This window comes from Anarrhichthys ocellatus, unplaced genomic scaffold (assembly GCF_004355925.1).
Source record: "Anarrhichthys ocellatus isolate YVR2014 unplaced genomic scaffold, GSC_Weel_1.0 scaffold3, whole genome shotgun sequence".
Lineage (NCBI taxonomy): Eukaryota > Metazoa > Chordata > Actinopteri > Perciformes > Anarhichadidae > Anarrhichthys > Anarrhichthys ocellatus.
The window spans coordinates 7619296-7647199 of NW_022280033.1; the positions used below are offsets into that span (position 1 = coordinate 7619296).

The 27904-nt window shown below is 41.0% G+C and overlaps 1 protein-coding gene across 3 annotated transcripts in view; it reads right to left on the minus strand.

Annotated features, from left to right (window-relative positions):
* Nucleotides 1-6248: 6248 nt before the first annotated feature.
* The window catches only part of LOC116377760 (SH3 and PX domain-containing protein 2A), a 47452-nt gene continuing 25796 nt past the window's right edge, over nucleotides 6249-27904 (minus strand). Inside the window, exons 6-13 of one of the 3 annotated variants that reach the window (XM_031839495.1) lie at nucleotides 27704-27715; nucleotides 25437-25630; nucleotides 15776-15889; nucleotides 10944-11061; nucleotides 10513-10841; nucleotides 10343-10392; nucleotides 9416-9535; nucleotides 6249-9219 (exon numbers count right to left, since the gene is read on the minus strand). In XM_031839495.1, coding sequence (XP_031695355.1) covers nucleotides 7291-9219; nucleotides 9416-9535; nucleotides 10343-10392; nucleotides 10513-10841; nucleotides 10944-11061; nucleotides 15776-15889; nucleotides 25437-25630; nucleotides 27704-27715 — 2866 coding nt within the window. In that variant the 3' untranslated portion in view covers nucleotides 6249-7290. Of the gene's footprint in view, nucleotides 9220-9415; nucleotides 9536-10342; nucleotides 10393-10512; nucleotides 10842-10943; nucleotides 11062-13231; nucleotides 13316-15775; nucleotides 15890-25436; nucleotides 25631-27703; nucleotides 27716-27904 lie in introns of all 3 variants that reach the window. The other 2 variants (XM_031839480.1, XM_031839487.1) reach the window with 2 other exon arrangements.

Here is a 27904-nt window from a genome sequence, read left to right on the forward strand (position 1 = left end):
ATCGGGATGACGACTCAACCTCTCCATCGTCGCAAGAAACCCCATGAAACCCCACTTATAAGTCACAGATAGCTGTGCTTGCTTCAGATTACACACTACTCTTTCATATGTACATACAAATTAAACATGAATATTTGCTTTCAGTGGTGACGTATTTCAGCACACTGTGTCTTCAAGTGGGGGGAAAAAAAAAAATCACTTGAGTGCAGTCAGTGGCAAGGATGTAGCTTGTTATTGTGGGACATTGCGAGACGCTCATTTGCATATCAGTTTCTGAGTGCTGCTCTTCATCTGTAAAAGCAAACTCCAAGGACATTTCCCCTCGACTAATCTCGTGCTTCTTTGAATTGTTAAGAAATACAAGCTATTTTCAGGTGTTCTTTTGGCCTCGCTGAAACATTACTCAGTAATTTGTTAATTAGTAAGTGCTGATTTGTTTTTGTTTTCCAAGGTGTTGAAGCTTGTCATTTTGCCGCTGTGGTGGAAAATTAGCAGCTATGTCGTACAATATTTGCGTCACGGTTAAGTTTTCTTGTGTGCCTTTTAAAAAGAGAAGTCTGAACACACTTTTGGTCTGTTAAGGCTCCTCGCTGTGAAATCCAGGATGTTCATATTTATCTTATAGTCATTCTTAGATGGTTGTGACGTCTCTGGTGTGAGCAGGTTTAGCCACACAACCTACAAATACAAACGTTTCAGTGTGCTCAATATCAGTGTGTGAATTCATTCACTGCTAAAGATGAAATGTTTGAATGTCGCCTTGTCCCCCTCCGTCACTGCATTGCATAATACTGGAATTTGTTGTGCTTGAGATGCTCAGCCTTTTATACGTTTAACTTTTATTGTTTTTCTTCCTGACCAAATATGACCTAACAGAAATTAAATATTTGTGAAACATTTCTGATAGAAAAATAGTCTAGATGAGTGAAATATTAACTGTACATGATGATTTTTATTTATTTTGTCAATACTACTATAAAGAATTATCACAGTTTGTTTAATAAGTAGGGCTATAGTTTCCAAAATGTAAGAATAGTGTTTATTTTATTGTTGCATAGTTAAAGATTATAAACCTTTCTTCATCTGACATGCTCTGTGGATCTGTCCAGCTGATTTTAACTTCAAGGAATAGTTTGACATTTGGGGATCTACGCTTATTCACTTTCTAGGAGAGTTGGATGAGAATATTGATACCTCTCTCCAGTACTACAGAACGTACTACTGAGTAGTTCTACTCAAGTACTGTACTCAATAAGTTATGTGTACTTTGCTTAAGTATTTCCAAATGATGCTACTTTACACGGGGGATATATTGTGTTTTTAACTTTTTGCTTATACACAATTGCACCAGTATGAATCATTGCAATATTCGATGTAATAATATAACTCTGATGGGAGTACTTTAACTTTTGATACCTTAAGTGCATTTGACATTTCGGTATTAGCATAAGTTACAACTTTTACTTAAAAACAACCATAATCACTATTTTTACAATAACAATGTATCAAATGCCAGTTAAACAAATCTAAAAACGAGCAAGCTTTAACATGTGAATTAGTGCATGTTGGATGTGCTTGTAGGCAGATTTTGTAATCTTTGAGTTAGGGGTGTAAATCAACTCAATAAGTTATTAAATTCTTTCTTTTGACAATGATACGATCCAATTTTGATTTGATTGAATTTAGGGGCCTGCGATCGATACGAGACGATATCATACGGCCATTTAACACAATCGGTGACATTTATATCAACTCACAAAAAGCATCTAAAATATGATTTGACAATTTTATTACCGGGCTCTGTAGGAAGGCGGTGCGCTTGGACAGAAATTGGTGACACAAATGTGCCACATGAATTTCAAAATAAAGGCATATCTTAAAGATGATTATATTGATTTCACTTTGCATTGATGATATTGGATCATTGATCATTGAATCCATGTATTGATCCAGATAGATGTAGCTTTGCACCACTACTCTGGACTGAGCCAGACTAGCTGTTTTCAGTCTGTGGCCACTTGCCGGACAAGTATGAGAGTCGTATCAATCATTTTATCTAATATTTTGCCAGAAAACGAATAAGCGTATTTTCCAAGATGTCAAACGTTTCCTTACATATCATATAGGCTACTAAATGATGCTATTAAAGAGAATACAATGTGTAAAGGTGGCATTGGTTACCAATTAGTTGGTGAAAGATATTAATTGTTAAGGCTTAGGCTAGTTTGTCCTACTTGTGCATATTTAAATTCTATCTTGACTTTGTGTTGTAGTGAAGCAGACCTGCGTAGTTCCCATATACAGTATGATCATAATTCTGATAGTTTTTCAAATGTGACCAAATGTTTGCTGTCCAAACAAAACAAAACCAAGTGGGCATTGTGCATTTTGGAACAAGAAAATCAGCTCATAACTTTGGGTTCCTTGGCTTGGAATTTATATTAGTTGTTAAAAAAAAAAAAACATTCTTACGGTTGTTTAATTATGTTCAGTTTGATAAATAAAGTTGAAGTCTGAATTACTGGCTTTTTTTTCTTATTTATTTTTCACATTGAGCTCATACAGCTGTTCTTTATGTACAAGAGAAAGCCTGTTGCCTACTTCGGTTCGTGCATTTGACTCGAATTACAATAAAAAGTTAAAACTAACCATTTCACAGCTATCCCTTATTATGTTTTTTTTGCACAGCAGGAAACAAGTCAATCTGGCACAAAAGATAGGGAATGAGAGAGCATAAGTGCCATTGTGTTTTCCCAAAGCGTGCATGGTTGACGTAATGTCTAATGCAAGAAAATTCAAAGTAGACAAAAGTTAGAGAACAAAAGGGCAGCCATCTTTAACGGAACCACTCGCCGCAGTAGTGTACTTGACTAACACGCCCTCCATATACTATATGAATAACAAAGGCAAGGGCTTTTAGTAAACAGCTATAACTCACTGAGAAACTGTTTAGAGTTGTGGTATGTAGACCTGGCCAGAGTGAACATCATCGGTTATTTACGAGCCTGCGGGCTTGGCTCTAATGCAGCACTGTTTTATGCTGCACTCCAATAGGCACGAAGACAACCCATGATGTCCGGACATGAAACAGGCAGCGGTGGCTGCCGTTCATGGCCAAGTGTTCTCAAAGGTGCGAGGGTAATACACAGCCAGGATCTGTGACAGTGACATGAATACAGTATATCTTACTGGTGTCTGTGTACACACAGACTTTCCACTCAGACCTCTCAGTGAACCTGGCTGCCGGCCTTCTGAAGGCTTAAGGGCTTGGCAGACTTGTTTGAGCTGCGTTGTGGTATCTCATCTGGACAGCTGTTTGGTCAAACGCACACGCTGTCTACTAATGTATCGAATTTGTATTCCAAAAAAAAGAGCGAGGGTATGGATTTTGAATTCTAACTAGACATCTGACAGTCAGAGTTTGAGTTTGTTCCTCTGTTCTAGTTAAGGCTTTAAGCTTCCGGTGTTCAGCGTGATGTAAAAATCATTTCCTCGGGTGAGATTTGCAGTGTCGAGGGACAGACTGTGAGGAGAAGTGCAATCATATTTAAAAATACAACTTTGTTCACAATGCAAAAGGGATCTCAACCCTACATCCTCTAATTGGGGTTGATGAAGACAGAGTTGAAGGTTACTGTGATGCTTTGCTCAATCTGTAATGAGAAGCTGAGTGCTGCTGCCCTCCAGAGGCCAGAAGCAGCTCCAGCACCTTACGGAGAAACCCTCAAAGACAAAACCATCAGCAAGGATTTAATAATGTCAACAGACTGGGAAGAGGTTACTTCACAGTAATGCTCACAGTTTTTCAAGGCACAGTCAATATGTTTAATTTTTATCTTTTAAGGTGCTGTGAAAAACAAAATGTACAAAAACCTTCAGAGTTAGGAACCGGCACTACATTTCAATTACAAACAATGCAGTCAAACTGATTGTGTTGCCATCGGGCCAACGGGCCATGGTTAATGTGGAACCCTGCCTTTGTATTCATATATTCACACTTTTTTCCTGTCTGGTATAAATAATATCAATTTGTCAAAATCCTTTTGACTCAAAGTCTACTTACTGTAGGTTTTTTCCCCCAGAGCTTCAAATCACTTCGTAAGTCTTCCTCAATATGCTCAGCTGTCAGAATACTATTTCTAAGCTCAAGAATGAACTTCCACACACATTACATTATACTCATTCACAACAACCTGTGACACAATGACTGACACATCACCTCCACATTTTATGTTATAAACCTCTTGAGGGGTCTTTATCTCACCTGCAACATGTTTCATTTCCTTTTCGTTCTTTCCAACTCCTGTGATTTATTATTTGCAATAAACACGTATATTCTACACATGAGTACAACAAGCAAGCATACAGACACACAGCCAGCAGACAAACATGGTATAAAGATGATCAACGGGCATCCATAGCTTCGTTCCAAGCCAGTGAGTGTAGTATGAGATCCCAATGGAGGGAACAGCCAGTGGGATGGACATATTTCACATTGAACTCCTGTAGGCTGTAAATCTTATTATATTTCAGGCACCAAATCTAATATATAAAAAATGTGCAGTGTCTGACAGTGGAAAACTGCATCAGCGTTTTGATTTGGTGTTTCTCTGATCATAACTGAAGGTGACAAGTTTATGGGCTACAACTCCAAGCTTGTAACTTTTGCTTGGTCAGTTAAATTAAGCAGCCCAGTGACCACAGAATGAAAGCCAACTAAACCAAATTCCAATTTGTATGTGCATGGTTCTCCTGAAGCAGAAGCTGCTAGATGAGGCCAATCAAAGTGAATCACCACTGTGCGGCTCAGCGTTATGGGTAAAACAATGGAAGACATGTCAGGCAACCAAGTGTGATCTAATTTATTTGCATTACAGCATCCAGCTGGTCAAACACTCATCTGTATTGCATATGGGCAGATGTGAGTTTATTCTGGATATAAACACATGCAATATTGAGATCTTCTCCTTATTCCAATGCAGAAAGCTTTTAGTGCAACACAACTAAGACACACAACATAACCAGTGATTACGACCTGTGATATGTTTTAATGATATTGTTTATTGTACGCCACATTAACTTGCAATTAATTCAGCAGATGATTACTCACATGACTACACAAAACACCACATGTGGGGCATTAAAGTCAAATTAAATAGATTTTTTATTATTTTGGTTTGCTACAGCATAGGCCTTCAGATTTGCTGTGTTCTCTGAGACTAAATCATTTCGTCCTGCATCTGCGCCTGTTGAATGAGCCACCAAACAAACATTCACAGGGGGAAAATGAGCTGCTGATGTCGGTTTGTGGGCCTAATAGTCAATTAGCTGCTCAGCTGCAGCACTTTCAACAGTAATCTTACCTGTATAGGTCACTTGGGTCCGGACGGTTACATGTTGGATCGATCCTTAATCTTCAGAGCACGTTTTCGGTGCAACACCTGCTAACTGGCAGCGTAACAGCTGCTGTCAATCAAACTCAGACACGCCCCTCCGGTAGAGGTGCATTTGTGATATTTCCGCAAACACCTTTTGAATTACTAGCAATACATGTGAAAACACGCTGACTTTATTTTTAAATACATAAAGGGTTAACTAAATGTGACTTCAATTGGATTGAAAAAGATACGTTTCTGCCATTTTTCCCCCCTGATATGCATATCCGTTTTCTGTTTTTATCAAATAATAATAGAAAATACAGAGATAATATATGGCTCACTACTAACTGAAATACAAATACTATTTTGGGGGTATTTTTTGCCTTTTATTTTGATAACGGACAGTTAAGAGGTGAGACAAAAAAGGGGGGGGTTATTCCATATTGGGTCCCCAGCTTGGACTTCAACTGGGGACATTGTGATTACATAGTCAATTATACTACCTGGACAGTTAATTGAATTTAGTTAACTGTGTAGATTTGTTGTAATGTGCATGAATGTGTGTATGTTTTTAATGTGATTTCTACACGTAAGGGGTAAAACCTCCAGCACTTGCCACTAGTGGTTCAAAAGCAACCCTAACATTATTAATTTGACTATATGAAAAGGTAATGTGACCATGTCCCTTTTTATATAATCAATATTGTTAAATAACATCTGGCTTATGATCCGTTCATAGGACATGAGGGTGGTGCTGTGGGAGGAGTACATGTCAGAAAAGGTTGGGAAACACTGTACTAGAGGACCAAATGTGTGGGCAAACATTAACTATGAGGGATGAATAGTTTATAAAAAAGAAAGTACTAATGATTGTTCAAAAGTGCATTTATTGAATTCATTCTTTTGGCACTTCAGTTATCATCACTGGTCACACAGTTAACATAAAACAAAAGTGAGCATCTGCTGCAGCTGAAGAGTAATGTCAAATTTACTGCCCAGCAGAAATTCAAACTGTTATCATTATTAATAGAGCAGTTGTTAGAAATGTTTAAGCGGTTGTGAAATTGTTTTTATCAGTAAATTCACAATAATAATAAAATAAGTAATAATATGATTTTTAAGAAATGAATAAATAATTTTCACTGACGTTAAGTTTGAATTTGGGACAACTAGCCCCTGAAATGAAACTCAAAAATCTTTCTACGGTAAGATCACAAGCAATTGTTTTTTACATTTAAGTGTAGGAAATAACTGTGATAATCAGAGATGCTCACAAATTGTTTCGTTAGGACAATATTAGAAAATGAAATGGATAAAATATATCACATAACGGTGACGTACAGGATAAAGAGATATTAAAAAAACATGCAAACAGAGAGCACCATGGTGAGACTAACACAAAGCAGCTTCGGCAACAACTGAGATTTTCTTTACGGAAAGGAGGAGAAAAAGGCTCAACTTCAACAGCTCAAGGCATCGTCGGTATAATGAATCATTTCAAACATGCAATAAGCTTTAAATGCTTAAAAAGTTTTTAAAAAATTACATTATAAACTTACAGAGAAAGGTTCAAGGAGTGGACACAAAATTATATCTTAGTTCAAGTTAAAGGTAACATTTGAAGAATATCATTAAAGCATTCTTCCTCTCTCCGGTGTTCTCTTTGGCTGCGTCACTAAGTCTCAATATATTGCTCCTAATGCGACGTCTCTGGCACCGTTTCATGGAGACTCATTTTACCAGATGTCTCACTTAATTTCACAATTTGATCTGGCTGCTCGTTTTGGCAAAGGTACCGGGTAAGATTTCCATCCTTACTTAATGTCTTTGGGTTAGCCTTTTTCACAAAATAAATCTGTTGACGTAATCTTTACGCGCATGTTCAGAGTTCTGCCCGCTCCACACGTGAATGTTAGTGCTTTTTATCGAGGTAATTTGAGGGAACCCATCCTTTTCTCGGTTTGCCATTGTCAAGAATCTTGCAGTACCACCATCCATTGGGGTTTCTGTCCAGGACCTCCAGACTCGTCCCCTCAGGAAATCCCATGGTCTCCTCGTCACCATGATAATCTGCTATAGAGACATACACCTCTCTGAGGTTGTTATGAATGATGTGGGGCTTGGGTTTGACTGTGGATACAGGGAGGGCATTCTTCTGAGAGCTGAGGCCAAGGGATTCTGAGCTACCAGTACCGGATCTGTTCCTGTTGGGTAGTCCTATGTTGTTTGGCGGCAGGCTGCGTGGCACAGTGCCGAAGGAGGCGTTGCGGCGCACTGTGGGGCTGGCGCGAGGATGGTCCGTTGAGTTGAGGGACTCGTTTCTCCTTAAAGAGCCAACAGGGCTGGGACCGTCCCTGATCGGGGCTGAGATGAAGACGGACTGAGGTCTCACAACCTGCTGCTGTTTGGTGCTGTTCTGCTTTCGTGAACCAAACAAGCCGATGGGTTTGGAGAGGCCACCTGGAGGCTTGGAGGGGATGGGTGGAGTGGCCTTCTTTAGGTTTTGGTTGATGTTGTTCAACGCCTGCACCCTTTGTTCATTCTTCTCCAGGCTGTTGGACTTGCTGAGGCTTCCAGGTTTAGTCGGGGTGCCATCAGATTCAGACCCTGCCATGTCATCTTGTTGTCTGACGGGCTCCAGGAAGTAAGTCGGAGCCCAACCCTCTGTGTCTCCCCAGCGGATATACCACCAGCCACTCTCCTGCTTCTCCAGCACTTCCACCTCCACACCAGCGGGGAAGCTGAGCTCAGACTCTTGGACTTTCTCATAGGGATCTGTGGTTCGATACAGGCTGCTGCCTTCCAGGTCAGAGTCTCCCCGGCTGCCTTTAGAATAGATGGAGGAGAGATCCGACGTGCTCTGAGAAGAGAAGGAGTCTTCTGAGGAGATGACTGAAGCCGTCTCAGAGTCCTCACCTTTAGTTTTGGTGCCGTTCTTCAGCTGCCCTGTTGGCCGCAGCTGTCTTCTCAGGGTGCTGATGTCCATCTTCTCTGCACTGGATGCCTTGGCAAGTTGTGGTTTAGGCCTCACCACTGGCTTTGGTTTAGAGCAGGACTTGATGGAACAGGATGCCTTGCTTTCCTCTTGGTCTTTCTTACTTCTGGACAGATCTGGAGTGGACTCAGTGGAGGCAGTTTTAGGACTGGATGTCTCCTCAGCTTTGGTTAAAAATGGGCTCCCATTCAAGTCCACCTTGAGCTTGTTACCTGCAGGTCTCCACCCACCTGATGTCGGGTTTGCAGTCTTGCCAGTTTCTGACAAGACACTTGTCTTGGAGGAATTTGAGTCCCTGCTGCACTGCCGCTCTGGCGTCTCCCTGAAGGGCCGGAAGCCTTCATTCTCATAGATGCACTCTCCCTCCGCCTCCGCCTCCCCTTCTGCCTCGTGGCCATCTTCAAATGACTCACACATCTTGAAGGAGGCACTGTGGAGCGACGAAGCCGGAGAAGGCTTTGAGAACTGGTGGGATCCCTTCTCGGAGGAAGCGTCCTCATTTTTAACATCCACCAAGGAACCTTCTCCCCTCAGAAACTCAAACTCAGACTCCATGTCCAGATCACCAATGGCAGGAACATCATATTCTGGCTCTTCATACACAGGCCTTCCAGGAGACACAGGGGACTCTGGAGCTTCAGACCCAGGGCTGCTGGGAGGTGCAGTCTCCACTGAGTCTTGTTTTTTGACAGGCGGAGCTGGAGGTGGAACCTTTGGGCGGCAAAGAGTGCTGGTTCTACGATTCAGGTTGGGCTTTTTACGTTTGTCAATGTAGGAGCAGGGAGCCCAGCCCTCCTTCTCTCCTATGTGGACGTACCACCAACCACCAGAGTTCTTCTCAATGACCTAAAATACATTTTCAAAAAAGATTTTAGTCATTATATGATGTCATTTTTAAACATTGTAATTACAATTTCTATCGGAGAAGATAGAGTTGTTATTGAGCTTAGATAAATAAATTGACATAGCAAGAGATTAATAGTTGGTACCCAAATTTAAAAAAATGTTGTCACTGAAGTTTACCTTGAAAAAGAGTGCTTACCTCTGCTTTCTGTCCGCCATTGAAAGTGATACCATCAGATATACAGGACTGGAAATCTGCAATGGTATAATACTCGGCTTCCACTGTAGGGGGCTCTGGTGGAGAGGGCAACTGAAATCCCTTAGCACAAAAGGAATTGGCTTTGTAAGAAGTACTGTCAGTGGTGGAAGGTCACTCAAGAGTACTCAAGTTGAGTCCAGTTCTAAGATACTTGATCTTTATTTGAGTATTTCCATTTCATGCTGTAATTAATTGTTACTGCAATACATTCAACAGATTGTATTTCTTTACTCCACTACAATCAGCATCTACATTTTCAGACTTCAGATTTTACATTAAAAAGATCAGATTCAGACCAGTCTCCAGCCTTGTTGACTCGTGGCCCCTTACAATGTCTGTAGTTATGAACTGTTAGCCTTTCCTCCAAAGACAGATCTGATCAGACAAATTATTTTTTCAAATAATATTTTATAGTTCTACCCTATTAATCATCTCACAACCCCACAGATTTAACTAGTGAGAGGGGGCCAGACCCCTAGGTTGGGAAACACAGGATTAAAATACTTAACTTTACACAAAATGGTCAAAACTAGCTTCATCTCGACCAAATACTGCAGTAAAATCCTTCGTAGACACTGATGCATGATCAACAATCTAATACTGTCATGTATGAATGTCACAGGAGCCAATTTACCCTAAGTATTTTCTTTTTTCAAAAACACTTCTAATGAAGTAGGATTATGAATGTAGAACTTTTACTTGTAGTGATATATTTTCACACTAATGTATTGGTACTTTTACTTGAGCAAAGAATCTGGATACTTTTTCTACCACTGTTTATTGTTTATTATTTGTAGAAAGGAAAAGCTACATACTGTATATCTAAATTAATCAGAGAAATGGAGGGCTAAAAGATCACGCTCTTACCAGGGTTGCATCTCTTCGAGGAGGAGGTTTTTGCCTGAGAACCGGGGAACCTGTGAAACAACAACAGAGACAAAAAAAATTAAAATTGAGTAATTAGAAATCTACTGTTACAGATTGACAGGAATTCAAGTTATGACAGAAATTCAAACAATCATAACGACTTGACTAACCAATTTCCACCCGATGAGGGGCGATGCGGGCTATTGCCGGCGAGGAAGGCTCTGCTTTACTTTTTCCATCCTGTGGACTATTAACGGGGCTGGAGTCCGCACATGGGATCGGCAGGCTGATCTCCTTCTTGGCCACTTGGGGGCTCTCTGGGACTCCTTCAATCTGCACATCTTTCTCACTCAAGGCTTTCTTGTTCAGCAGGTTACTGATCTCCATGATGTTTCCGATGATCTCCACAGGTCCCGTCACCGTCTTCTTGCGGGGAGAGAGATCATCCTTCATCTTCTTCAGGTAAGAGGCTGGAGCCCAGCCCTCTTTATCTTGGTACCTGTAAAGTAAGTTACACGAGAAACCGATCTTTAAAAAAAAAGAATCGTCTTTTTGACTTGATAGATGTAAAAATGTCTGAAAAGAGTGAGCATCGCCTGACCTGATAAACCACCAGCCTTCCAAGTTCTTCTGAATCACCTCCACTATTACTCCTTTCTCGAAAGCAATTTCATCCTTGCCCTGACTGGTGTAGGGCTGCACTGTTAGATACTTCTCTTCTGCCAAAGCAAGAGCGGAAAATGACAACAAAGCTACGATTTTGAGAGCTGTGAAAACAAAGTAATCCTTTGGAAAAGAAAAGTGTATATTCTTTAAATCCTGTCTATAGACTTTGTATGTTGATATGATCATACTGCAGTAATGACAGATAAGGGTTCACAAATACACAGTAAGATAGATTATCTTGTGATTCATTGGCACCAACTTTGCAACGCGATACTGAAAGAGGGGTGTATCTTTTTCTATATTACAGACTGGAACTGTTCTGCTTTCTGGCAGTTGGTTCCGCTGCCAGATGTGCGAGTGCATGTGGTGTGTGTGTTTAAATGTTCTTTGGCACATGAGATTTGTCTACAATTTTGTTTATGAAACAGACGACTTTATAACGCAGCGAAGAACTACATAACATAAATGATTCTTGTATTTAGAAAAAAATATTTGCCATCGTCGCAGTATGTATTTCTCTGAAGATTGTTTTGTTATTGTTTCAACTGTGGTCAAATCAGTCGTAACACCTAAATCATATTCATAATTCAACAATCGTAACGTGTGGCCGACCATGAACTGCAACGTCCACCTTATCTCCCCGCCATAACCTGTCAAATAACACCCATAGAAATGAACTAGTACACATTCCTCAAAATGTCATAAAGTGTAGTGTGTCATCATATCAAACATCTCAACATAATTAGCTGGTATTCATTAAGGGAATTGACGATGGGGGAACTACAGCTCATGGGGCCAACTAGCGACCTAGATGTGTCCTTGGCCTTGTGACGGCAAGGACCTCTAAACTCAGCACATAATAGGGAGCAGAGTCTTCATGCTGATTTATGCATTCCCATGAGGCCAAGGGGCAGAGCAAAGACATCATTTCCTGTCATTATATCAATTCCTTTGAAGATACAGACAGCACTGGGAGAAGAGGCGTGTTCAAAAAGGAGAAGGCCACGTTAAAAAAAGCCGTCCTCCCAGTTGGTGAACAGGAAGCAACATTCTGGTGACAAATTATTCCATTTTCCTTTTCTCCACCCGTTTCCTAAGTTGTGTCGGAGCTGAATGGGTGTGGGATTGTAAATCGCTTTACTTGCACAAACTAGAGTAGGCACCACGGGTAAGGATATTTCTGTACGCTTTATTTTCCTTTTGCCTGGTTCTTCCGGCCTCGTTGTGTCGGGGCTGGTGAACCATTTTCCTCTCACCAACCTCCTTCAAACAATATCCAGCAGAGCAATGAAGGGAAACTCTGAATCAGATGTTATGTTAACCACAACATGCATCGCCTGGATCAGTGTTATAAATGATTCTTGTGGAGTCAGCAAAATATCTCTTTTTTTTCCCCCTTTTTTTTTTTTTTTAAAGGACAAAGCAGGATTTCAGTCCTAGGGTGGAAACAACTCTCTCTCCACTCTAGAGAGCAGCATCCAGTGCCAAGCGTTAAGTTTGGAATGAACTCAATAGCTTATCCTCACTCCACCGTCAGCAATCCAAATGTATTTCCAGTGAAAAAAAAGCACCTTGAGCATGATAAGAAGAACATGTGCCAGTCTGTGATTGACAATATCTTGCTAGAAATAAGTGAGAGATTGAAAAGGGTCTTTGTTTATCCGTCAATATTGGTTGCTATCTGCACCACAGCACGATAAATATCTGTTTTTGCTACACTTTTTTAGAACATGCATTCAATTAAAAAAAACTACGTACACATTTCATTTGCTCATAAAAAAGCAAAATATGGCTCTAAAATGCAGCATAAGGCATTCCAAAGTCTATTACGCAACTACTTTCAGATGAGGGGGGGGGGGGGGTCGGTGTTTTTCTGTGATTCTGGGAAGATTGGTTTTGGCACACAGTGTTTAATTATAATAAAAAATGCTTACATGGAGCAATTTTGTAAGATTTGAGTTTAGCATCAATAATTGGTGTGTATAAAGTTGATGATTTCACCTTTGCTTTCCAAGCTCATTTCATATTAATGTCAGTTAGTGGTTAGTTAGAGGTGGATTGTGGCTCATGATAAATGCATTTGATGGAAGACAACACAGAGGGAAAGACTGAACAAAAATGTGCATGAGGAGAGGGAGGAGATGGCCCGTGTGATAAGAGACAATAAGTAAGACAAGAACACAAGGAAGAGAGGGAGGCGATGCAGCATCTGTCTCAAATCACCTCGGCTCTGCTGCCGGCTGATGACACCCCCCAACGTCCATCTCCGGTCCAGCCTCTTCAGATGAGCCTTATGCCGCTTAGTAACTGACAGACACACGTGGTGACCAGACGACAACAAACAAACACGGGAGACATGAAGAGCGAGCACAAATGTTACGCAAACACACAAATGACATGGATCCATTATTAGCTACATGGAGGACATGAAAGCAACACGGCAAAGCAAAACATGGTGGACAGTTGGAGTGGATGGATGGAGGTTACAGAGGAAGTGTTAAACCCAAGACATCTTCTCTGTGGATTGTAATTAGGATGTTGTTAGGTTCTCCCGTCCTGTTGTGTTCGAGCATCTGGGGCACACATTGCGGCTGCAAGAATGTCAACCAATTAATAGAGCAGCTGCTTGGAGCTGTGTGCCTAAGAAGATTTAAATTTCCCGATACAGTGAAGATGGGTAGGGTTTCTGCAAACCGCGAGATCTTGTGTCGTATGCCAAAATAACAACTATATAGCAGAGAATTACGTAATGCTCCCTCTGTGTGTTGTAATCACAGCTTCTCTGTGCTTTGTTTATGGAGCCGATCCAGCAACACATGCATGTTAGTGCTCTAAATTTGGAATTAAGCACCTTTAAATTCTCTTAATGATAATATCAGACAGAATCACAGATAATTTAAGCTAGATCCTTCAAGGCAGCTGTAAAACATAAAACAAAAAAAGTCAAATTTAAAGGGATAGTTAGTGGAAAATATTCGCTTTCAGACGAAAATTGACACCACTCCCACAAATAAATACGTTATATCTCACTTGTTTAATTCTTTAATTTAAAAATGGCAATTTACCATTTTATTGGTAAATTGTCATTCTTTATGGTAGGCTAAGCTGCCCGGCTGCTTGCATTAGTTTCATATTTACTACACAGACAGAGTGGTATCAAAAAAACATGTTTCCCAGAATGTCTAACTGTTGCTTCAGGCAATATGTTTATTTTTGTGTAAAATCTGACCAAAACAAGGAGGAGGAGGATGTGTATTCACTTCCATCAGTGCATAAAGTCTCATCTCATGCTGTCTGAGCTTTCAACATGTCTATTTTTTAGCTTTGCAAAAGAACCATCATGAATTCCAATGACAGTTTCTTTGGCTTTTAGAAGCTTTTTTTTCTGTTACACCGTGGTGGCACAGACTGCTGAAGACCACAGGACTGACAAAGAGATGCTTTATGAGTTTCATGCCATTCCCATGACTGAATAGACACATAAACACTAATTACACTGACAGATTGTCCTTCCCGAAACCCCCTGGCAGCAAACTCCAGCTATCTCTGACAGGCAGATAGGAGTGTTGGGTGTAGACGTTTGCATTTGTGTCTAGTCATACATTTGCGGTATGCATACATGTTGAAATCTTCTGTTGATAAATCTGTATTCCAAATGGGGAGAAAAGGACATTTAAGCATATTGTGAAACAGTAACAGTTTAGCCTCATGTATTCTCTCTCTCTCTTCATCCTTGAGTCATAATATATACAACACCAAGGGGAACCTGGGTCCCATTGTTACAGAGTACTGCAATTGTACAGAAAAAGATGTTTTGGACAGAGTGCTGGAAAAATCTTGATGTTTGTTTGGAAGTGTAATTTGCAACTTAATTATTTCCGTGCCTCCAGTTTGTTGGGTTCTCTCTAACATAAGGCTGCAGAAATCCTTACAAACAAGCTGCAGTTGCTGCACTACCTGTCAGGACTATCAAAGTCTGAGTATGTGACACTTATTGAGCTTTATTGGTCTGAGATTAAAATGTTCTCTTTACTAATATTGAATTTTAATGAAACAATGGCTTGATAACCCTATCTGACAGGGCAATCATGATGATTGCACAATTGGACGCTGTCCTCACATGTGCATTTTATTCTAGCAAACCAAACTCTACATAGGTGTGTTTCTTATCAGGGTTTTGGATCCCTCTCGGACTCCAGTAAGCTCACGAAACGTAACATCAACACTCATCTACTGCTCTGTAACTTATCTGCATTCCACAATGATAAGCAGACACAGCATGAAATAGCATAACTCGTGTCTTGAGCTTGTTTTAACTTACAATAACCATAATTTAAAACGCAATAGTTGTGAAATATTCTCATGTTGTTTTCCTTGATAGAAACACACGCTTCTTTCATGAGCTCACTCCACGGAGGTCATATCGCTTAATATTGCACTGAATCCATTCTGTACAGTACATCACTTCAGTGGTTGTGGGTCTAGTCTCTCCTGGAACTCCTCCCTGCTGCAAGGCCTGAATCTACACTCTGTTCAAGCGTGCTTATGATGGCAGGCAAACAGAGAGAGGTGTTCACACTAGTCCGGCATCAGCCGTCAGCGTAGGCCGGCAGCGGTGTAGCAGGGGCGAATTTGCTCCATTTTGTCCCAGATGAAAGGAGGATTGAGGGTAGAGGTGGTGTGTGCGTGGGTTTGTAACAGAGTGTGTGAGGTTGTGTTTGTATGTGTGTGGTCGAGGAAGTGGCAGGAGACTTTGCAGTGACTTACCTTCCCCAGCTTTAGAGGCGCCCAGCTCCAAGTCATCCCGTGTGCCACTGTGGGAGTTGAGATAGGTAGCAGGGACCCAGCCCTGCTCCTCTGCAGTGCTGACGAACCACCAACCTGTGGAAACATACACAGGCTGAAAATCACCAGGACTATGTAGAGTGTACCGATGTAAAGTGGTGCACAGTGTGTGCACTGTACGTCATACAACCCACAACATAGCAAGATAAGATTTGTTGACATTTGTTGCAGATGAACTTGGGCCTGTGATAGGATTTGTTTTAGTCATTGGGCCCTGATTTGACAGAATCTATAACTATGATGAAGGCCAAGAACATCAGAGGGAACACCGGCTGGGTGTAGCTCGACTCGTGAGGCGGACTTTGTCAACCTGCGTTTCATCAGGATCAGTCATGATTTCAGTGGGCAGGTCATTTTTAAAGTGCTGTTTCTTGCCAAAATATCCATTTGCAATATCGCAGCTAATTTGACTTGGTTCCTCTGAGTATGACGGCATTGCTCCGACAACTTCTTTATGACAAAATGCCTAAGCTGGAAAGGTGTACATACATGGTACACTTCATAAATCTGATCCCAATAAAGTGAGTGGGGTAAAGTGATCCATTGTGTTCGATAAGGTGTGCTTTATAGGACCTTGTGGGAAATGTAAAGTACATATGAACACTAATCAGAACATTTTAACTTGTGCTAAATCAGTTCAACAAAAAGTCACCCCACATATGTGGTGGACAAAGCTGGCACAAAAACTGTCCTGCGGGGTATGCCGCACATATGCTATTTGTTGTGGTAACGGGAATACAATATGGCTGACAGCTGTCTGGACAACCCATAAAGAGGATAGGGGTGTTCCATCACACTTTCACAGCTGGTCCAAACATCCAGTGTACATTTTCCTACAAAAATGGTGAGTAATGAGGTAATTCAGTTGCACACAAAAAGAAGCAGAGTGTAGTATGATACACAGGAACAGAAAGAAGACGTATTACTTAGTTAATGATATGGCAAAGGATGAGATGAAAATAACATCAACAGGATGTAGATAGCTATATTAGGATGTAATGATTCATCTGCATTTAGTGAAATATGTTGTAATTATGTCCTTCATAATGAGATCATAATGAGATAGGTTGCAATTAAAGGCTGCTGTGATTAGAAGAGGTTATTACTGGTGTTTGAGGTGTACAGGAAAGTGCACAGTGTTTCATTACGTTATGTTGAATCTGCTTTAAGTGGAGAAAATATTTTGTTAGGTGAGAGAGATTTTGAAAAATTACAATTACAAAAAGCCCTCCTGGATCATGGCATCTTATCTCTAAGCAAAGACTAAATAAGGGTGGAGATACACACCTCTACCAACTCTGAACAATTCCTCAGCCTGCTGTTATAGTCAAAGGCATTGCGGCTTTCACTTCAATTTATTCATTTCTGCAAGAATGCTCTTAGGATTTGGTATCAGGTTCCTTTGTCAGGCAGTTTTACACTGTATGGTTTAAAAACAACAACTAATAATTGTGAAATGTTGGCAATCTCACATTCTGATGAATAACATAACTGAATTTGTTCGCCAAATGCGTCTGGAAAGTAGAAGCATTGGAGATATCCTGCTGAACGGATCAAATGACGTTCTCAGCGGAGGAACTACAGAAATTCATTCCAGGCCTTTTTGTAACTGCACATGCAATCTCTGCGATTCATATGACGAATGAATTATTTAATTGATGAACTTGCTCAGCTACACAACAGCGTTGCATAGAGTTAGGGTGGGTCCACAGAGCAGGTTGCTGTTTAGTGCCTGGCTCTGAGCAACATGCTGGCTACGGCTCAGGTACGTAACAAGCCATGTAATGCGCTCAGGCTTTGCACCAAAGCTGGGGCTTGAACAAAACCTCATGCCAATAAATCAGACAAAAACAAAATGGTGTCTACAATAGTCAGGACTGAAAATACAGACTGTGTTTCCCCACAGCGGAGCTGTGAAAATATTCAAGTATTGTTCAGCATTTATTACACTGATGAATAAGTTAATTATACTAACATTTTACTTTATATCTCAGTGAGTCAGTGAAAACATTTAGTCCTGTTTTAATGACCAGCAAAGGGCAACATCGACTACATTAATGGCACATTAAATTAAACTGTCCATTTTAAAGAAAGGTCAGCTTGGCAGGAGTAAAAAGACCAGAGTCAGCTCAATAAAGAAAAAACCTTACAGTTGCAAATTGCCATTTTCACACTGACATGCCTGCTTGGGAAAAATGTAATTCTCACCTCAGCATACCGACACTGTAAGATGTAAGCAAATATAAGAAATGGTTGTACGCACTTGTGTGATGTACTTTAATTGAGAACACTTCACTGTAAGTCAGAGAATACATATGCAGCAAAGACTCACTGCCACTTTAAAGAGGCCTATGTAAATATACAGTATGCTGCTAACGTGCCTGAATTTTTCAGCCATCCTCCCCCATATGGCAGGTGCTTAGGCTGAGTTCACTGAACCTCAAAAGAAGCAATAAAAGTACTTTCAAAACACACACACACACACACACACACATTACGCAAGTGACGATTTCCTGGCCATTGCAGGTTTATACCAGGCAGGTTGCAATTATATAAAATGTAGAAAGAAACGCTTCTAAAAGAGAAAGCTGCTTCATGTCTTTCATCACATGCATTCATTCACAGAGTGACTGCAACTGAATCCTGCACAGAACCTGCACCATAAATTGATGTATACCGGCAACACAAAATAGATTATGTGTAGGGCTCCAGATTTCAAATTAAGCCCATCTATATTTGACGTGGTAATAATTTGTACATTCTTCATGACGGCACAAAACTTAAACTGAGGTCATTACAACAACAAAAACAGCTGTTTTCTGGGTGTCTTGTTGCCAAAACAGTAAATTTTCTGAATGTGAAAAAGTTAAAAGTAAAGACACTGTGAGGTGAATGAATGAAGTTGTGGATTTGGCTGCTGAAAGGCGAAGTGGCAGATAATGGAAATAAGATTAGCAGAAGAACGTGTTCTTTCTTCCTTGTTTCCGGATGGCAGGGATTATCTGTACAGATGTGGGAGGGAAGAATACCTTATGTCTGGAATATGTGTGTGGGTGTGTGTTTGGACGAGTACAGAGCGAGAGAGAGCGAGAGCGAGAGCGAGAGCGAGAGAGAGAGCGAGCGCACAGATACTTTACAAAGCTACACCTGTATTTGTGCTTCTCTTCATCATCTCTTGCTGTTTTTTGATCGGTCTATATCACAACCTGCTTTTCTCAATGTCTGCCTGCTTCGCTATCCGCATTAGGAAAAGTTTAAAACTTGGAAAGCTGCTGCACAGTTTAACCGCAAAGGAAAAAAAGAACACAGCCAAATGCTGACTGGCAATACACTTTGCTAAACATTATTCAATATTAAGATTATAGCTACTTAGTCAACATCCTAAGTAAATCAAAAAAGCTTCTTTTTTTTTTTTAAACGTTTGAGCAGAGTTTAGTTGTGTAACCCCCACGATTGTGGGGTTAGTGGTTGCATAAGACAATAGCTAAACCCACAACCCTCGGCTGGAGATGTCATATAACACCATTACACTGTAGTATCATGACTGCAGACGTCAAACTTAAATGTTACAGACACAGAAACCAAACGGTTTGTGTCTTGACAACACTGTTGAATTATGAAATCATGAAAAAATGGAGGCATTAAACAGAGCTGAGGGCAAGATGAAACTAAGTGTATCCCTCCGTAGCCTGCTGTGAACTGCACAACTCTGGTCGTATCAAGTTAAGTGCCTGCTTGATTCCAATATTTCTGTAATAAAAAAGAAGTAGATGTAGATGTCAGCATAATTTATATCCAGATTTGAGAAAAATGCTTATTTGCAAGCACCAGCACCTCTGAAGCTCATGTTATATCTTGTAACTTCTCTGATGGTAGCCTAGAAACTGGTCCTAGCAAAGAAATAGCCCGGCACATACAACTTTAAAATAACAAATTTCCATTTTTACACTTTGGTGGTGGTGCAGATTAAACTAACATGTTCATTTGTGAGCTTTAGAGGTGTATCCTGTTACCGTTGGACAGAGCCAGGCTAGCTGTTTCCTACTGTTTCCAGTCTTTGTGCTAAGCTAAGCTAACCAACTGCTGGCCGTAGCTTCATATTTAAGAGTGGTATCAACCTTCTCATCTAACGCTCCTCCAGAAAGTGAATAGGCAAATTTCCAAAACGATCATTCTATAGAATATAAGATAGATATTTCTGCAGTGAGAAAGTAAGACTTTTATGGCGTTGTCCTCATAGTCTCACTTAACTTGAACTTGTATTCTAGCCCTGCAAGTGCAGATACAGTGGACAGACATACAGTGAGAGAGAGAGCAGCATTTCTGTATCAGTATCTCTCAAACAGTATCAGCCATCTACAAACTCCATCAACTTTAAGACTCTGGCTTCATTTTTACTGTAATCAACAACAGACTCTCAGTTGCAACAAGAAACTAGATTGATGACATTTGGGGGTTTTTCAAAGGTGACTGGACGATCTATAAAACAAAACCGCAATCTACGTATCAATCACCGAAGAAAACGGCATACATAACACGGTGTGACATTGCAATGCTCCTTAATGTCCTACTCATCCCTACAAACAAATCATTGAGACCAATAGACCTGAGCTTTGAGAGCTCATTGAGATTTTTTTGGGGAGAAACACTGTTACTCTGGAATATTCACAAAGGATATCTACACATCTAGCATGAATATGAGAACCACAGATTCAGCAGCACAAGGAGGCTTTTTTTCCCCTCCACGACCTGAAATGATGAGGAATGCAGTGGCTCAGCAGTCCTGCAGATATCCGACACCACTGTTGAGTAGAGCAGGAGAGAACACCATTCATTTCCAGCTTCTGTGTTCATTAACAGTGGATTCAGTATCAAAGCACAAAGGGGGAAGGTATCCAGCCCAATATACACACATTTCCAGTTTTCATTAAACACTGGGTTTCAATTACCTGGGTGGCTGTGGTACGAGGCGGGGGAGGCCAAAACGGCACAACACGACTTTCAAGAGCTGATGTTGACCTAAGGAACAACCTTCTCTCCCTCCCAGCCTCTGAAAGGATCCTCTCATGGTCTGAACTAAGCTATAGCCCCCAGCTCATGTGCTCTCTAGGCTCCACTGATTTGGAGACACAGCAGTCCTTGAGTGTCTGACAGACCACCCCTTAAATTGCTGGTTTAACTCAATGGTCAATTTTTGAGTGAGAGACAGAGGCACCCTTTTGGCACCAGACTGATTTCTGTGCTCCTGTTCATCTCCTCTTTCTGTATTGCTCTGTGACAAGATGCAAGAAAATGAAGTAGCAGAATTCTATGTTCAAAATAGAGATACAAACCTCCCATTTGAGTTTCCATATCTGAAAATACAGGATAAGGTCGATTTCTTGAGACGGTCATTCGTGCTTCCTATGGTAAGCTGAAAGAATGTGGTAGATGGGGATTACTATAAGTGTATAATGTTTCTTCCATTGCTGCTGCAAATTCTGCTTTAAAAAAAAGACATTTCACACTTGGCAAAGTTGTCTGTATCATGTCTTTGGTGGTTCGCTGACAAGAGTTATAGTCTTTTTCCTCTTTTATACAAGGAAACATGTTCTTGCTGAAACTGCACATACCAAACTGGGAAACTGAGGGTTTTGAGCACAAGCAACAAAACAAATCTCAACACTGACCTTGCCTTTAATTCCTCCTGTGTATCTGAGACAGAAAATGCGGAACTGCCAGTATACATGCAATTTAGTTCAATTCAAAACATGCAGCTGTCATTGATAAAATACAGCTGTCACACTTGCAGGAACCATTGATGCTAAAAGCTGCAAAGTAATTTCAGTTCTTGCGTTTACTACCTGAATATTATGGCAACACAACTTTTGGTGGAGCTATTAGAAGAAAGAAGAATGTCAGCTGGTCATTCTAGTAAATTGCAATATGTGCAGCTGAATATGAGGACCTAGGAGCATGTCCCAGATGAAACAATAAATACTGTGGACTGAAGACTTCAAGGATATACCCAGTTTATTCAGTAACAGTAATTCTGCGCTCTTGGAGTAAACTCAAAAAGAATCTGCCTCTCTGAACACGGAGCTCCCGCTGAGCTGTGCCCTTAGATCATTTTGCTTTTAGCCTGAAGACGGAGAGCTGAGACATTTATTGTACTTTCTTTTCCATGTGAAGGTAGAGAAGACATCCCTGCACATCCATCATGCCACGCTTAGGGCCAGACCTGCTTAATCTGCCAGGATTTGACTTCAGCAGTCTCTTTGGGCTTTCAGCCAGGAAGCCAATCATCACCTGTAGTTACAGTACCGCTGTTACCTTTGCAGCTACTCTGTGGCTCACATTTATCAAACTTAAAATCATTAGTGTTTGTGAGGACAAAAAGGGGCAATTTTATACAGATAAGATTACTGTGACCATTCAGGCTCTTGCTGAAATTTCACTCACTCCACCCTGCTTAAGTAAACTGGGTGGAGCAGCAGATATATAATACGCACTGTACTGGGGGAGCCCGAGGCACTGGCGGATGTGAGCTGGCCTCTCCAAAACAGACAGGTATTCCTGGAGTTTATTTGGCAGATTGTAATTCATTGAGGCTGATGTAGACTTGGAATGGAGACAAGTTAAACCCGGACTGGTCCACAGAGAGAGATTTTCTACACAGCACTGGGCACAACACGCCTAACGCTGCCCTTGAGGCGTAGGCAAACCAGCTGGAAATCATTTTTCTTTTCTTACATACTACTCCATGAAGGGGCAAAGTTTAAACCACTGAATACAGAGCACTTCAACTGACCAACAAGGCTGCTAGCTTAGCTTTGGTTAACATCTCTCCAATATAGTGTAAACCGAGGAGGCATCCTGGAGGATCCATTAAGCCATAATGAACCAACCTCTCTGAACCACTAACTTTGGCAGGAAATGGCTTTTTCCATTTTCTCCCTGAGTTTCTCATTGCACTACTCTCTCCTCCGGAGCCATCATCTCCCCCTGGCAAACTCTCATAAAATAGACAAATTAAACAGCTTCAGAGGGACAGAATTTTAAAAAACTAATTTTAGTTTTCTGACAATATTCAATAGTAACTTCTTTAACATTTGCTCCTTGAGATTAAGCCATGCATTTCTTTTTATTAGAGTATTATTCCCGAAAAACTGAATGCTACAACAGAACATCAAGCAGTCATTGGTCTACCCTGTTGATCCACCGCATACTGCACCTACTTCACACACACACAACTGAAAACAATACAATGTACTGTATCAACTGAAGCAAAGGCCAAGACACAAACAGTATCGTCAGGCCACTTGCAATGGAAAACACTGCCTTGGCTCTGACCAGCAGGCTGGAAAAGTGGAGAAAGCTGAGCTCTCTGATAGGGCTGACCTAGATTCACTGCCCTGTCAAAAGCATATATTATCTAATCCAAGGTAAGGAAAAGTCGATAACTGCACATAGGCAGCAGTCACAGCCAAAGTCCATGGTACAGTAGCTTTAACAGTAGGACTTCTGTAGAAGGACTGGGGTGAATGGCTAAAATAATACAGACTTTTCCATTTCTACAGTAGATCTGTCACTGTTACACTCTCACACCTTTGTGTAAAACACCTCATCCAAAACCAGCCAGACGCACAATGCTGATACAAAATGACTTGGCAATGTAACAGCATACAGATATTTTCTACTCACCGGATCCAAAGACTCTGCAGGGGGAACCCAAGTCAGTTTGAATGTAATTGGCTTTCAAGGATAATATGTAACTATAGCTGAAGGCTCAATACATACAAACCTTTTATCATTACACGTGTAATAGACACCTTTTAGTGCTTCTAATGCTTAGCTCTGTAATACACAGATCAATCTGTCAGAAACTATTAAAGGGTTTTGTATTTATCCTGTGAGGAAATGAATGCTAAATCAAATGAGCTCTGAAATCTTCTTAGCACACACCTGGTCCTGTTAGTATTGGCAATGGGATATGGAGTGATGTCACCCTGCCAAATGGAGCAGATTTAGCCAACTTCCATTGCAGGAGGTGTTGAGATTTCAGTTAAATGCTAGCTGTGCTGCTGGAAACAGTCTCCATGGCGAATTGGAGGGGTTGGGGGCTGTATTTACTTCAGATCTCTGTGAAAGTGTCCGTCAGTGTATAATAAAACTGTCAAATAGCCTTAGGATATGTTTTAAGGAGCCTGGAGTCTACTGTTTTGCTTTTTAGAAACTCGTGAAAAATCCAACCAAACCAGAGATGAATGAATGAGCGTAAGTGAGAGTGGCAACATAATATAGTCTCTGCATCAGAGAAGCGGATGAAACAAAGCAACAATAACATGGAAACTAAGCTACGGTAAGAAAACGGAAGCCTGGAAATCATAAACATTGAAGTGCATGAGTTCCACATTCTGCATGGATCATCAACACACACATCAACCACTGTAACGTTGTACAGTGGTCAGCTGAAATACAAAAGTGAAGGGGCTTCTACTTAAATGCACAGGACTTAAAGCTCTCATATAAGGCCCCCTGATAAAAGGACTTCAAGGTGTTGGAATATCCGCCTTATTGTGGCTCCCCATTGGGTTACAATCCTACTGGAGCAGGGAGTGAAAATAAATACATGAACCCGAAGGCATGACACGTGACACTTCAAAGCAAGCTTACTCTACAGACCCTCTCTTCCTTAAGGCCAGTGTGGCATGGCGTTTCACTCAAACCCATCATGAAACCCAAGTCCAATTGCCTTCCTGGTCAACGTTTCCTCCGTCCCCATCCGCCCGCTGAAGAACACATGAGTCCCATTACCGTTTTACTGTCTCAGCATACTGAATTACTGAACATTAAAGCTGAACGTCAGACCCTGTTACTGGCCCTATACTTCTCTGATCACTCAAATTTCCCTTTGAAATACAAGTTATTAAAGGCATCTGCTCAGACCTGGGTGTCAGTGATAGTTGCCAGTTTTAGTATATTTATCTAAGACACATGATTTCATACTCATATTAACAACACATAACATGAAACAATAATGAAGGTTTTTTAAATAAAAAATGCAAGTACTGGGAGGCATTACAGCATTCTAGAATATCATGAAGTTGTGCTTTACGTCATCATGCTACAAACTCATTAAATATGAAATATTGTCAAACTGAGTCACATATCCTAAAACATGATCTTTGTCCTGTTTGCAATCTCTTTGCAGAGGTTAAACAGCTGACTAAGGACTCTCTGCAGCTGGCATTTGAAAACCTGGCATGTCTTGCTGGCTTTTCATTTAAGTGAGGTGCAATAATTAATAAGAGTCTGGAAGACATTCCTCTTGCTAGAGGCAACATTCTGGCCCCCGGCCTAAACCAACAGTGGGAAAAAACAGGGCTGACTGGAGGCCAAAGTGAGCCTCCAGATGGGGCTAAGCAACAGCTAGCTGTGGACAAAGGAGGCGAGAGGGAAGAGTTGGGGAGAAGGGCAGCATGTTTGAGGAACTATGGAGTCAACCGTGAAATAGTTTGTTTGCGTCTGAAATGCACACAACATGCACGCTGCCTTTTCCTGCTCAACGTGTCTTTGTTGAGCTTTTGATGTGATTACTCACCACTCTCGCTCTTTTCAATGACGTCGACCACCTCGCCCGCTTGAAGGCTGATTTCTGCAGGCTCTTGCTTCTCGTAACTGGCCACCACCACATACTGATCCAGGAGCATGGGATCCGAAGCGTCCAGACCTGGGGTTGATGGGAAAAAACATGCTGTCAGCCAGCTGCCAGCCATAGGTCCACGAGAACGACTGCTGGGCACTTGTTGTGCCATAGGCCACTTTGTCTGTAGAGCTCAGCCAATCACAATATTCACAGGGCTCAGTGCATCTTCCTGAGAGTCTAGCCATAGAGCTGCATCCCCCTCCAGCCCAACAACAAGGGCAATGGAGATGCTGAAAGATCCAAAAAGTTAAGGATCAAGCAGTCAAGTGCAGACAATCCATTCTGTGTTACATCCCGATAGTCCGACAAAGCTGGGCCGGGTCAGTAGATGCCGGTCGGCGCATTAACACAGTGGAAAGAGGAGCAGCAGTGAGAAAGCAGAAGTAGCTGTAGGAGTGATAGAAAAGTAAGCTAAAGCCAGCTGAGGACAGGACAGTAGAGTGGGAGAAAGAAATGGTTTCCTCTGGAAAATAAACCATCTGCTTAAAAGCCTCCTTCTCCTCAGTTGGGGCTGGAGCTGGAGGAAGAGTAGGGGGTTGTGAACGCCAATCATAAGAGTCGGCACTAGAGACCTTAAATAGAACCAGATGAAGGGGCTGGAGCTGTGCTCAGAGGGATGGCCCTCTGACTCAATGAAACACAAGAGCTCTCACTACAGCGTGCAACCCAGCCAATAGAAATCTTCCTTTCTGTACTTCACTGAGTTAACCATATAAACACCAGCAGTGAATTTGTTTTTTTCACAGTTTGGTCCAGCTTTCATAACTTGGTCTTGTCCACCACATAACCAGAGTTTGGTCACTCTAATTAACTCCAGGAATGCCTTGGTAAAGACAGAAACATATGATTTTATTTGTAATCACGTATTAAATCCCCGCTAAATATCCAAACATCTACAATATTTTTCGCCCCACATGAGTAAGGCCGCATCAACTGAGCCCGGCTGAAGCCTTAATCGTGAAGAATCATTAAAACAAGCATGGCCGAATGACCAAAAGCAGATCCAACAAGAGTCAGATGGAATCCAGACACAACCACAGCTGACATCGAGTTCACACATTTATCAAGAGCTTCGGCTGACCACTGAGTTCAATGCTCCAGACAGAAAGGGAGCTACTGTCTGCACGCTTTAGATTATATCCGTTTACGCTAATAACTCTGCTAGATACACAATTTACTTTTATGGCGTGTTTGAATAACAGTAAAGGATCTACAACTCCAGAAGAGATTGCAATTTCCATTTATGGTCACATGCTGCTTTTACTAATCTCCATCAATTACTGTAGTGTAAAAAGGAATATGTGGGCTCTTGACCCACAAAATCAACAAGAATTGTAAGCAAAGTAATGTCACATTTGTCAAAATGTGGTAAACTAAAAATATTGTTTTGTCCCAAGAATGGAAAATAAAAACAGTTCAGTGCAACAGATGGAAGGTTTGAGGCTTAGATTAGGAATGATTGAGGCAACTTGGATTAAGCTGTCATTGCTCCAAAGAGCTGACCTGGCGACAATCCGACAGACTGAAGATTCTCTCCCAGGATAATATCTTGCAGTCAAGTTGGGAACAAAAATTAAATGTCAAGGAGCTCATAACTTATGAAGATGAATTCAGCACCATTAACATCTCAAATGTTAAATGTGCCAGAGAGTCACTGACACTGGATTACTGTGGTTGGGCTGTGGTTTATGTAGCTTCATGTTATTTGTGCAAGATGTTTCGTCAAACCACAAAGTTGGGTGCAGAAACACTGGAAAGAACATATTATTAAAATACGGGGTATTGCGTTCTTGTTCTTCAACGTATATTATGGCAGCAATTACTTTAGTTCCAGATAATATTTGTTGTCAACTATTCTTGGAAACGTGTGGTTGAGTTTCAACTCACAGATCAATTAACACTGATCAATAGAAATGACAACAAGGAAATAAGAAGACTGATTCAAACTTGCTGAAAATATTAAACAATATTTACCAGTAACTTGAAATTACTGTCAGTACTTATTGGTTTTATAAGTCAGTCTTTTTACTTTCATTAAGGATGTTTTCATGTGCTTTTTTCCACTTTTTTTAGATATCGCATATTTTGTATGCAGGAGGGAAATGTGACATGTGTAAAGACCTTTGTTCTTGGCTTGTCTCGATGTACAGATGTATTAGTACGTACCATAGTTACTGAGTGCAATTTAAATGAGCTAATCTTTACTTTGAAGTACTTTTCCCTCCATTTAAACCACAAACCTGTGGCTGTTGTCTAAACCTTTGCTTACTTAGTACATTTCAAAAAGATTTGCTATCCTGGACATTGTCTTATAAAACACACACACACACACACACACACACACACACACACACACACACACA